A 12,212-nucleotide genomic window follows, 5' to 3' on the forward strand; every position below is an offset into this window, starting at 1 on the left:
TGTTTAATTTGGTTAAGCTGGTGAAAAAGATTAAGTCTGTGCAATTAGCCCACAGCAGCCCCCCCCCACTCCTCTTGCCCTGTCTGTTTTTGTTCCAGTGAAAACAGCTTTACCTTTAACCCAGTTCACTACAGAGCTGTGAGTACGAGTACGATGTGCAGATTTCATTTCTTCCCCCCGCGCACGGTGACGCAGCCCTCCTCCTCCTCCTCCTCCTCTTCCTCAGCTCGATGGCGGTTAGGTTCTGCACGCCTCACATGGGAGAAGTTCCCTGGTGTCGCAGGCGTGACTGCCGTTCCTGAGACACTGCCTCCCGGCTGGACCGCAGACGTGTGGAGCTCCCCTCCCTGAGCTGCTGGAAGCCCTCAGGCACACAAGCTCCCTGCCCAGATGGGGCCGGTTCAGGAGACACGCCGACGGACAGCCTGGCTCTGCTGACCTTCAGCTGCTACCAGATGTGTATCAGTTACCTCTGGATTTGCAACAGAAAACACGACGAACAGAAAATAACAAGGCTGTATTGTAATGAGTGTATTGTAATAATAATTTGTTCGTTAGCTGATGCTTGTATCCAAACCGACTTACAGTTGATTCAACTAGGCAGGGGACAATCCCGTCTGGAGAAATCTGGAGTTAAGTGCCTTGCTCAAGGGCCCAACAGCTGTGTGGATCTTATCGTGGCTACACTATTTGAACCACCAACCTTCCGGATCCCAGTCATGTCCAGTACCTTAGCCACTAGGCTTACAAGCTGCACTTTTTTTTTTATTCCAGCAGAAAATCTAACAGGAATAGGGAGACGAGTAAGCGGCCCTCGTTATGTCTGGCAGCTGAACAGCTGGCAGGTTTTGGTGAAGGCAGCGGTCAGAGTGCCTGTGTGGCGCTAGCCCTCGCACTTAACCGGAGATTACCCACAAGCCCCCAGGAATGCTGAGAGTCGCAGAGGGGCTCTGTGTAAACAGCAGGATGAGGTTTATGCAATCACAGAAGGGCTTTGTGTTATCAGGGCTGGCGTGGACCGCCTTGCCCTGCCGGCAGTGTGCAGAAGAGATAAAGAGGACAGGTCACGCCGCACTGTCGCCTTTTCACCCCTGTGGAGCGTCAGCTCGGCCACTGCTTTTCGCTGAATCATGCGTTTCCGTGGAGCACCGCCCTGTAAACTTCTGACTTAAGAGTTCTGTCTCCAAAGTGGTGTCATCAGTGTGTCGCTTGTGGGCCTAACGAACAACTTGGCTCTTTCAACCTACCACCTAATCATCCCCTGATTTAATTGGTTAAAACACTGTTCCCTCCCTCTCCACTTTAGTTTATGTGTGGTGAGCGTTCTGGCACAAAATGGCCGCGGTCTCTACGCATTGGTGGTGGTTGAGGCGAGTTTCCCACTCATCACTGTGAAGTGCATTGAGTGTGAAAAAAGTGGTATATCAATCCAATAATCTATCTGTCTAACAGCCACACGTGTCTGCTCACAGGTCCTAGGTCAGTCGCTTTCAGCTGTGTGTTGAGCTAATTGGTTCCTCTTCGAAGAATATGGAGGCCAAGGCTCTTCAGCAGGCTAGTCTGCTCTAGTAACAAATAGTTTATATAACACTATTCTAAACACAAGGTTACAAAGTAGTAGCAGGCCTCTTCTCTATGGCCATGTAAATGCATGCCTTGTGTCAGCTTGTAAGAGTCTAAATATCTCAGCTGTTCTTAAAGACCTTAATAGAAAATAGAATAATAGAAAAGCAGTAGCTAATGGTTTCAGCCAGAATAATTTTTTTTCCCTACATTTAATTCAAATTGTCATCGCGATTGACTGCATAAATCTTGGTTGAAAATGACTGGTTTGGCCGGTTTATTTGTATTAAGATTAAAGATGAGGTCACTTGAATTTCCGGCCTAGAAATCTTTAGCCCCCAATGGCAAATTTATTCCAATCTTGATCTTAAAATGGAGTGCTTGGCAAGGCTTCCCTGAGGAGAAAATGAATTATGAGCTGAGATTGTGTCCTTTTTTTAACCTAGTTCATAATGGCCTGCACATGGTAATATGTTTCTGCTACAGTACCACACCCAAAGTCAACTGACACTGGAAACAACACAATTCCAGTTTGCGTGTCACTGAAATAACAAGCACGCTATGTGAAGAGTGTCATTAAAACTGTGCAATTAGCATAGCCAATGTTTAAAAGCTAAAATTGTCATCATAACTGATGTGGAAGGATGGTAAAAGTATACTGGTATTATATATATATATATATATATATATATATATATATGTTCATTGTGTCTTCTCAGGTCAGTATAAAGTAATGTTGTCTTGTGGCTTTACTGAGAATAGTGGGTGTAGCTGCTCAATCTCTGCTTAAAATAGACACCTTCCTGTCTGTATGGTCTGAGGTTAAGATTTTGTGCTGTGTTTGTTTTAGTTTAAACCACATTTAGCTTTGTTATAAAACTGTATCATACTGCCATTATTTATTTACCTTATAACACAAAATAGGTTCTATAAATGGATCTTAATTTATCAATAAAATTTGCTGAGGATAACTTGCTGCAGTTATGTTATCGTAGCTTTTTTTCGGGTAATATTCCCCTTCGCAAATTAACATTACAGTTGCAGTTTGCAGCGTATTGACAATAAACACGATCTAGCCTCACATCTTGAAACAAACTGCAGCATCAATTAAATCAATGGCTGAAAAGATTCTTTAAATTGTTCTTAAAGAAATGCATGGGGATTGGTTGCAGTCGAAACGAGACAACGACGATGATGACCACACAGAAAATTCACTGCACTGCTGAAAAGTTCAGTGGAAGCAAAACAGTCTGGGACCTTTGTTTAAGTCCTAAAGAATGCCTGCATCTGCTGTATTCACAGAGCAGTGCTGAATCTCCATTCAGCCTGCTAGCTTTGATTGAACTTTGTGCTGTAGCCCCAACAAAGGGTCCACTGTAAGAGCCCGTCTTTTCAAAAGGGCATGCTTACATATGCTAACACGTTTATCCCGGAACATCAAACAGCGTACTCCATTTTAGCCTGGTAAGGAGAAGATCTGTGTTACAGAAGGAATGAGAAAAAGGCAAAGAGAGCCCTGATTTGTAGCTTTACAGAGGCCATAGTGAGCGGAATAGGCCTCACTGCTAAGGCCAGGCGGTTTCTCCACCATCTTCAGTACATTACAGAAGTGGTCTACAGTACATTACAGCAGTGGTCTTCGCTACATTACAGCAGTGGTCTTCGCTACAGTGGTCTTCAGTACATTACAGAAGTGGTCTTCAGTACATTACAGAAGTGGTCTTCGCTACATTACAGCAGTGGTCTTCGCTACAGTGGTCTTCAGTACATTACGGCAGTGGATGGCCTATGACTATCCACTTTGAACCACAGAATTGTAGTGACCGTTTACTTGTAGTAATTTTTTTCTGTTCTAACAAGCTTTGGAAACGCATTTGAGCTGGCTGGTTAGGGGATTAATTAAACATGAAGATCTCATAATGTAATCAGCCCAAGGACTATTTTCCCCAAGAATAAATATTCCTATTTACTTTACTAATTCTGCAGAAGACAATTTTCCAGATTTGTGGTGTTCAAGAAATGCGATCCCTCAGAAGTCCAGTATAATACATGAAATGTGTGTGCATCACCTGCCACAGCTATAAAAGAATCTGACAGGCCCAGGCAGAACACGTTGATCACAACATGGCTGTACTCACAGGCTGCTTATCAACACTTTGCTTCCAGTAGAAACTGATTAAATTACTGTTTTTCTTTTGTGGTTTTTTTTTTCATATTGTGAATAAATTCTCAAGGCATATTTCCTTCATTGGTGTTGCAATGCTATACTAAGGCTAGGCTATGAGAAGTTGTTTTGTTGGAGTTCTTTGATTATCACCTGACATTAACGAAAAATAGTTCCGTAACGTGTGTAATTATAGGCTGTCCTAAATAAGTCAGGCATGTTGTCTTTGTTTGCTTTTATCTTTACTGCTGCTACGTTGGTATGCCGCTGGCTTGGCTGTGGGTTTTGCTGCGGTCTCTGTGCTGAAAGCACCAGACCCATCTGTCTGCCAGGGAACAATAAGGTCATTATTGTTCCTGGGTTCAGTAGTATCTGCAAACAGTGGCGGTATGGATGTCTTTAAACATGCTAGGATGGTATTTCAGTCGCGCTCTGCATCTGCGTGCTGAGAGCAGGTCCTGCCCGTGGCTGAAGATTCACCCAGGAAAAGCACATTTTTACTGAGAAATTAGGCTACGGAATACAGTGACTTAGCGTGTCTGCAATATGAATAGCAAATTCACGTGTGTGCTTGACTGTTATGTTTGTCATAACCGCTGAATGGCCAGCAGCAGCGTACGGGGGGGGGGGGCTTAGGCTGGTGATGTGAGCGTGATGGTGTGTAACCCGACATGCATTCAATATGGTGAACATTCATGTTTGTTCATTGTTAACAATGGTTGCATTGTTAATACAAGTGGACGTGTCTTAGGCTCTAACAATCCTAGCTAGCTGCTTGCCTGAGATTTTTTTAAATGAATGATAACAGATAACTGATAAGTTTTCTTGGTGTCTTCCCAGTTGGCAGCCATTTTTGTTCACCACACACTACCTTTTCCAACTGTTGGCAAACGTTAGCCAACTTTCATGGCAAACAGAAAAAAGTTTGAATATGTTGGTTACGTTAGCTAACATTCGTTGTCTTGAATACATGTCTCATGGAATGTCTGCTGCCTCTCAGCCCGTATCGTCCCTGTGCTCCGTCCCACAGATGCCTCAGAGGAGTTCTTCGAGTACGAGGCGGAGGAGTTCCTGGTGCTCCTGTCCCTGCTGGTTACCGAGGGCCGCACGCCGGAATGTTCCGTGAAGGGCCGGGCAGAGGGGCTCCACTGCCCCCCGGCTCAGTCCGCCCTGCCCGTCCACTCCAAACACGAGTGCAGCGACAAGGTGGCGCAGGTAAGGGTCCTCTCTGAGGGGGAGGGGGGGGGTCAGGGGTGAGGGGAATCGGTGAAACCAATGTCAGATCGACCTGCCACCTTCACTAGAGATGGAATGCTCGTCTGGTCAGAATGGATGTGAAATATTTCAGATTCTCTTTGGGTACTTGATTAATATCTGTATGTGAAGCTGTTCTGTGGGTGGGTGTCTGTGTCCATGTTTGGCGTTTTGCATAGTCATTAGACTGTGCTCTGTAGTCCTAGTTCACTGGAGCATGAGTACGCTAAATGTGTGTCCTTATTTTAGTTTCCTTCATATTTTGGTCTCTCTTTCTCTCCTCCCTCCCCAAACCCTCACTAACTGCCCCTGGATGTGTGTCCTGCCCCGACAGTGCCGGCAGGCGAGGAGGACGCGCTCAGAGGTCATGCTCCTCTGGAGGAACAACATCCCCATCATGATCGAGGTGATGCTGCTCCCTGACTGCTGCTACAGCGATGAGGGTCCCACCACGGAGGGAAATGACATCACCGACCCCGCCCTCAAACAGGACGCCCTGCTGCTGGAGAGATGGACCCTGCAGCCTGTTCCCAGGCAGTACGTCCCGCTAGCGCCTTCCAGTTAGCGCCTCTGCGCTAACCGTGTAAATATGTCCTCTCTGACATGCTGCTGCTCTCCACAGACATCCTGACAGAGAGGGCACAGGGTTCCCGAGGAAACCCTGGATGGACAGCAGTCCGTCACTGTGTGTGTGTGTGTGTGTGCAGTGTGTGCAGTGTGTGCAGTGTGTGCAGTGTGTGTGGGTGTGTGGGTGTGGGTGTGGGTGTGGGTGTGTGTTTGTGCATGCATAATGCGCTACCAATTAGGAGACTGGCTTGAAAGTGGGGGAAAACATACACACGTCCCATTCTTCTTGTACTACGTGCTGAAGTTATAGGAGAGTTTAACTGTAAAATAAATTTAAAAAGAAAAAGGAACCCCACACGCTAGACCCGAAAAGAACTATTTTACTCTCATCAGTCCACAGAATGTTACGCCCTTTCTCTTTTTGCCAATCGATGTGTTCCTCAACAATGGTGCTTCATGGGGGCTTCTTGCTGATAGCTTAGCTTCGATCAAACGTCTTCTGACTGAAACAGCACTTACAGGTAATTGTAGATCATCTTTCTGGAGCTGATGAATGGCTGAATCTTTGCCATTCTGACTATTCCTCGATCCGTTTTAACAGTAGTTTCCCGTTTTCTTCAGCTTGTTTCAGGTTTTTGTTGCCATTTTAAAGCGTTTGAGATCATTTTGACTGAGCATCCTATGATTTGCTGCGCTTCTTTATACGTTTCCCCTCTCCAATCAACTTTTTAATCAAATTACATTGTTCCTCATTTTACTTAGCAATTCAGAAGGAAATATATTTTATAACAATGTGTGAAACATTTGCTTCCCTTCTTCCTTAATAAAAGACAATTAATGACACCTGTTTTCTCACAGAATGAATTAATTCTCGAATTAAACTCCATACTGCTATTATTTTGAACACGCCCCTTGCAATGAATGAGTCAATTACTCAGAACAAGCATCGTGCATGTCGTGACAGTTGGGTCTGTTGTTTTTCTATTACACTACTACATCTACAAGTAAAGTATTTGCCATGCAGAAATATCACTGCTAGTAATAACAGTGGTTAATCAGGTTACTGATGTTGTACTGCTATTTTCTTGAACACAACTGTACCTGACCTGAAGAAGACCTGAGGGTTGAAACGTTGTATGTGTATATGATTCAATAAATGGGAGTAGTAGTTTGTGGAGTTTTACATTAGACTGGCATAGCAAGTAAGACTGTGAAAGAAAACTACAGCTCTGTAATAAAACTCTTGTGATTGGATGATTAATTAGGCACTTTATCACTTCCTCAATATATTTTTCTTTTGGAAAGTAGCTATTTATGACTCTTGTAACTTTGTAAGAGCATTTTCAGGTGCCTGGGTCGGTGAGGTGATACTAACGTGGGTCTCTCTTGCGTCTGTGAGCAGAAGCGGAGATCGGTTCATCGAGGAGAAGACCTTGCTGTTAGCGGTGCGCTCCTACGTGTTCTTCTCCCAGCTCAGCGCCTGGCTGAGTGCATCACATGGCATCGTTCCCAGGAACATCCTGTACAGGTGAGCTTTTAAAGTGAACATGTCCTGGGACAATCGATGTAAAGCCACCCTTGTTTAACCTCAAAAAAGGGAGAGTGCATTGGTTTCAAAGTGGATGCTGTCCAGTTGTATCTGGCACAAAATGGCAACCAATCCTTCTGGATGTGGGTCTCTGGCACAAAATGGCGACCAATCTTCCTGGATGTGGGTCTCTTGCACAAAATGGCAACCGATCCTTTGTGTCCCACAGAATCAGTGCGGCCGACGAGGAGCTGCTGTGGGACTTCTCCCAGCCGCCCGCCGAGCATGCCTTCCCCGTGCCGAACGTCTCCCACTGCGTGGCCCTGAACGTCCGCGTCCAGTCGCTTCCCCGCCAGCCCAACTACCCAGCCCTCAAGTGTAGCATCCACACCAGCCTGTCTTTCTATGAGAAGAAGACCTACGAGCGGGAGAAGCCCAGACAGGGGCACGGCATCGGCAACAGCGACCGCCACGAGGCGTTGTCCCGTCTCGCCCGGTCCCCTCCTCCGCACGCCGTGACCCGTTCACGGCAGTACCCCCACCTGGAGGACCTGCCTTCCGGCAAAGCAGTGAAATGGCTGTACTCCAGACTCCACGGCTCCCCTGACCTGAGGCCAGGAGAGGGCTACGGGCCATCGGTTAACAGTGCGGAAGGCTACAAGATGCCTGCTCCGGAGGAGACCGCCCGAGCCTCCAAGTCTCCCTCCCTGCTCGACCCGCTGGCTCCTCCCAGGCCTGGTGGGAGGCCGCCGCTGAGGGAGACCAACCCCTTGATCGGCTCCCTGCTCCAGGAGAGGCAGGAGGTCATCGCCCGCATCGCCCAGCATTTGAACTACTGTGACCCCACCGCCCCCCACATCCCCGACAGCTTGTTCGCCAGCCCTGAGACGCAGGGCCTGAAGTCCCTCTGGCGTCCCCGCGAGGACGACGACCTGTTCAGGAAGAGCAAGGAGTCGTGTGGTTCAGGCCAAGCCCCCTGTCAGGACCCCTCACAAAGCACTGCGCGCGAAGGGAGGAGCCGGTCTTCCCCCTTGGACACGCCCCAGGGCTTTGCTGGCAAAGCCAGGATGGACGACGAGCCGAGAACTTCCCCCAAACCGGCTGCCTGCAGGAAGCTGCTGCTCCTGGACCCTACGGAAGCTTCTAGAATATCGGAGGCCGTGCAGGACATTTCTCGACTGATCCAGGACACTTTGCAGCAGTCCCACAACCGGTGTACCAGCCTCCTGCACTGCACACACAAGAACCACAAAGAGGGCGCCGCAAACGCCCCAAATATAGGCGAGAGTGGCCAGAAGGGCGCCTCTCCGGACGCCCTTCCAGACAACATCACCAACTCACACGTTTGCACAGACTCCACGAGTAGCAGAATTAACGTCACCAACGGCACACGGCAAGACTGCCCCCACACATCTCAGGACCCCACCTGCGTAAAACTAAAACTTGAAGACCCGCCGACAAACTTGGAGCGGAAAACGATTCACGGTTTACAGAATGCCAAGAGGGGCCCCGGTTCCTCAACGAGCAGCGAGGCGTGCGCCCGGCGGCCCGAACGCAGTCAGGAGCAGTCAGCCTGCTCCTCTCCGAAAAACACTGTCGCCTTCTCTCGCGGCCGTGAGAAGTCCGATACGCAGGGTGCCGGTCGTTGGCGGGATGAGAACAAGGACCCTTCTGGAACCTTCAGCCGGGAGCGGGTGGACCACACTGAAGGGGTGCAGAACGGGGACGTCCTGGTGAGTCACTGCATTGGAGTCCTGTCGAACCCAACAGTCACGCACAAAACTACCCACCAGGCATAAACATTGCAACTCACCAGTCATGCACACAACAACCCACCAGTCTACACGCAACACAACAACCCAACAGCCATGCACACATTACATTAACGTCAAGCAACTTACAATTGATTAGACTAAGCAGGGCCCAGCCTCCCCAGGATTGGGTCTTGCTCAAGGGCTCAACAGCTGCACATATCTCATTTTGCCTACAATGGGGCTTAAACCACCAACAGTCCAGGTCCCAGTCAAGCACATTAGCCACTAGGTTATAGGCAGCCCCCACATAACACAACCCACCAGTCTATGCACAACACGTTTCTTCTATTCTTCTGGAGGTGTACAATGAGAGGGATGCGGTGAGTCATTGACAGTGTTACACATCACTTACATCATAGTTCCCTCCAGTCATTACTTGACACAAATCCTTTTTTAAATCCATTTTCCAGCTACTGATGTGCTTATAAGGTGATTAATTATTGTGTAGCCATGTGTTTTAATCATTGTACAAATATTTTATAGAATATAAGCTAGTATATAGTACTGTTTTCCCTCCTTGATCTTTACTTCTTTCACTATGTTGAACACAGAGACCAAACAGCCAGTCTCCCTTGAAACCTTGCAATATTTGGAAAAGGCAGAATCGCCACTCCCTGGACGGGACTGCGATAAAAGCCTTCCACCCCCGCACCGGACTACCTCTCCTCTCCAGCCCTGTGAGTGCCACTTTTCACTTATATCAGATACTTAAGTTCACTTTAATCAGAGTCTAACCTTTGTTTCTCCCCCTACAGTATGCACTGCAAAAAATAGACATCTTACCAAGTGTTGTAGTCTTGTAATAAGAATTATGATCTTATTTTTCTTTTCTTGAGAAGAAAATATTAGCTTCTTTAAAGTTAATGTTTGCTTGACAAGTTAAATGTTCTTATTCCATTGGCTAATCTTGAACTGAGTCAAACTCTTTTACCTCATTGGCAATATTTTTGGTAAAATAAATAAGATTCAAAGTTTCGATATAAGACTAAAATACTTATTTTAGTACTTATTTGCAGTATCACTGTTCTCATACATAATCTAACATATGACATTTGCTTTATCATTTTTCTTTCGCCAAGCCTGACTTTCATTTACAGTATACATATGTAAAAATGCTTCACTTAACAATACTCTGCCCCTGCATTTCCAATCAGCATTGCGTAGATACTGACTGATAACTGTTTTAACTGCACTACTCAGAACTCTCACTCTCACACTAAACAGAGTTTCTCTCATCACATATGGCTTCTGTACATTCTGATATCATGCCTGTGTACGGTGAGAGGCTCTGATGGCATTTGCACATGTAGGTAGAGGCTCATCATCAGTTGTTTGACTGTGAAGCCGTTTTGTTTCATCCTGTTTCATGCTCTACTGTCCGGTGCAGCCCTGAGTCAGACATCTGAACTAATTTTTTGTTGGTTAAGCTAAAGAAGGCCCCCTATTTCCTGCCTGGAGAAAGTAATGATGTCCAGGGGGAAAAAAAACATTTTCTGCCATTTTATGGAGCACATGAGCTGTGGGTAGAGTTCAGGCCTCTCAGGCTGAAATGTGCCTCTTCGTAGATGCTCCCTGATTCACAGTGAGTCAACGCATAGCAGGCACTCTTCAATCAGTATGCTTTTAAAAGCCTTAACGGCCCTTTTTAGGACATTGATAAAGTGCTCTTTTTTAAAGTAATGTGCTTCTGCCTTTGAGATATTTACAGATTAACAGAGCACTATGTTCAATTATGGACTGATGCTTATTAATACATGCTTTTTGGAAATACATTTGTAGAATGTCAGCTACCTCCTACATAAGTGTGTTGCTATAGAAATCGGTCAGAACAGTGCATACTTATAGCATAGTAAATCGTTTTTCCACAGGTCTTCCAAAATAGGGACAATTACCAGACATGGGCACTTATCCTGAGCATTTGTCATACAGTTTCTTAATGCCCACATGCTCTTGTATAAAAAATAGCTGCTTAAAGTACCTACATGTAAATTGTGAATTTACATAATGCATTTACCAAAAGCTATTTGCATTAATGCTTTGAATGCATTGGCAATGTTTCAAAGGGCCTTTACATTAAATACAGATGTTGTATACCGAATGCTTTCTTTAGAAAGTAGCCTAGTTAACTATGAGCCAGGTCTGGAGAAGGGCCATGTATGACCCCACAGTGGTGGAATGACCTTCCTGTGGACGTCAGAACAGCAGGGTCTTTGACCACTTTAAAGCGCAGACTGAAAACCTGTCAGGCTGCACCTTTCCCTCCCTACCTCACTGTTATAATTAGCCATGTACGCTATGTGTATGTTATAGGTTATAACTGCCCTTGTGTATATTTATGTTAGTATTTGGGGTATTCTAGCTGCCAACCATGGTATGCTACATGGGACGTTTATTCTTCAAGTTTTATCTATGTGATCATGCAAGCACTTGGAACCATATTTTCCTCTCGGGACTTCAGCGCACTTGTCCCTGATTCTGATTTGAGTGTCTGCTAAATGACTAAATTGTAATGTCATTAAGAAGTCTTGTCTTCACTTGAATGAAGGGTTTTCAAATGTTCTTTCTCAGGTTCCTCAACGAAGAACGCAGACTGGCTACTTTGATTTAGACACATCTCTAATTCGCTGCAATGGCTTACCATGGGCTACCAACAGAAGGTATGGAGTAATCATACACACGTTGTCCACAGATAACGCATCAGGATGCGCAGTCTCACAGTGGCTGAAAACATTTGTGCCAGATATTTTATCTTCCTCATTAAGTTGCCACTCAATGTAATTAATAATGTTCTGGTGTTACATCCTGAAATAGTCTAATCAAATTGGCCAACTGGCCACATCTAATCTCCTGATATGTGTGTGCTGCTTAGTTGTATACACTAACTGAAATTAATCTGTTGAGTGCAGGGCTTTTGTTTCTCTGTAATGCAGAGAAATATTAATGTAATTATACCGCAGCATGATTCTTCCATGGGTAAACCCTGTTGAGTTTAGGGAGGAGGATTTTAGTTTTTGGGATGCCGGTCAATGCTTAGATGCTTCTTTGTCAGACCATGTGTTCAGACTCTGAAAGTCTGGCCTTCCGGCGCACGTCTGTTTCAGAGTGTGCTTGAACAGAGACGGCCACACGGATGAGCCCGCCCCACCGCTCTTCAGCACAAGCGCTCCCCCTGCTAGCCTCAGCCTTCTGGGGAACTTTGAGGTACTGCACTTTCAGCAGGGAACATCTCATGCACACAGCCATGAAAAGTCTACGGTTTTATTTTTTTGGAGGAGTAATTTTGTTACAGGGCGGCACGGATGGTGCAGTGGGTAGCACTGCA

The 12,212-nt window shown here is 46.1% G+C and overlaps 1 protein-coding gene across 1 annotated transcript in view; it reads left to right on the forward strand.

Moving 5' to 3' along the window:
- LOC133130615 (atos homolog protein A-like) overlaps positions 1–12,212 on the forward strand; it is a 31,961-nt gene that overhangs the window by 15,475 nt on the left and 4,274 nt on the right. Inside the window, exons 2-8 of the mRNA XM_061245310.1 lie at positions 4,758–4,942; positions 5,316–5,518; positions 6,951–7,076; positions 7,306–8,809; positions 9,442–9,567; positions 11,459–11,547; positions 11,992–12,091. Of these exons, the coding sequence (XP_061101294.1) occupies positions 4,758–4,942; positions 5,316–5,518; positions 6,951–7,076; positions 7,306–8,809; positions 9,442–9,567; positions 11,459–11,547; positions 11,992–12,091 (2,333 nt within the window). The remainder of the gene's footprint in view (positions 1–4,757; positions 4,943–5,315; positions 5,519–6,950; positions 7,077–7,305; positions 8,810–9,441; positions 9,568–11,458; positions 11,548–11,991; positions 12,092–12,212) is intronic.

Source organism: Conger conger, chromosome 6 (assembly GCF_963514075.1).
Source record: "Conger conger chromosome 6, fConCon1.1, whole genome shotgun sequence".
NCBI classification, from domain to species: Eukaryota; Metazoa; Chordata; class Actinopteri; order Anguilliformes; family Congridae; genus Conger; species Conger conger.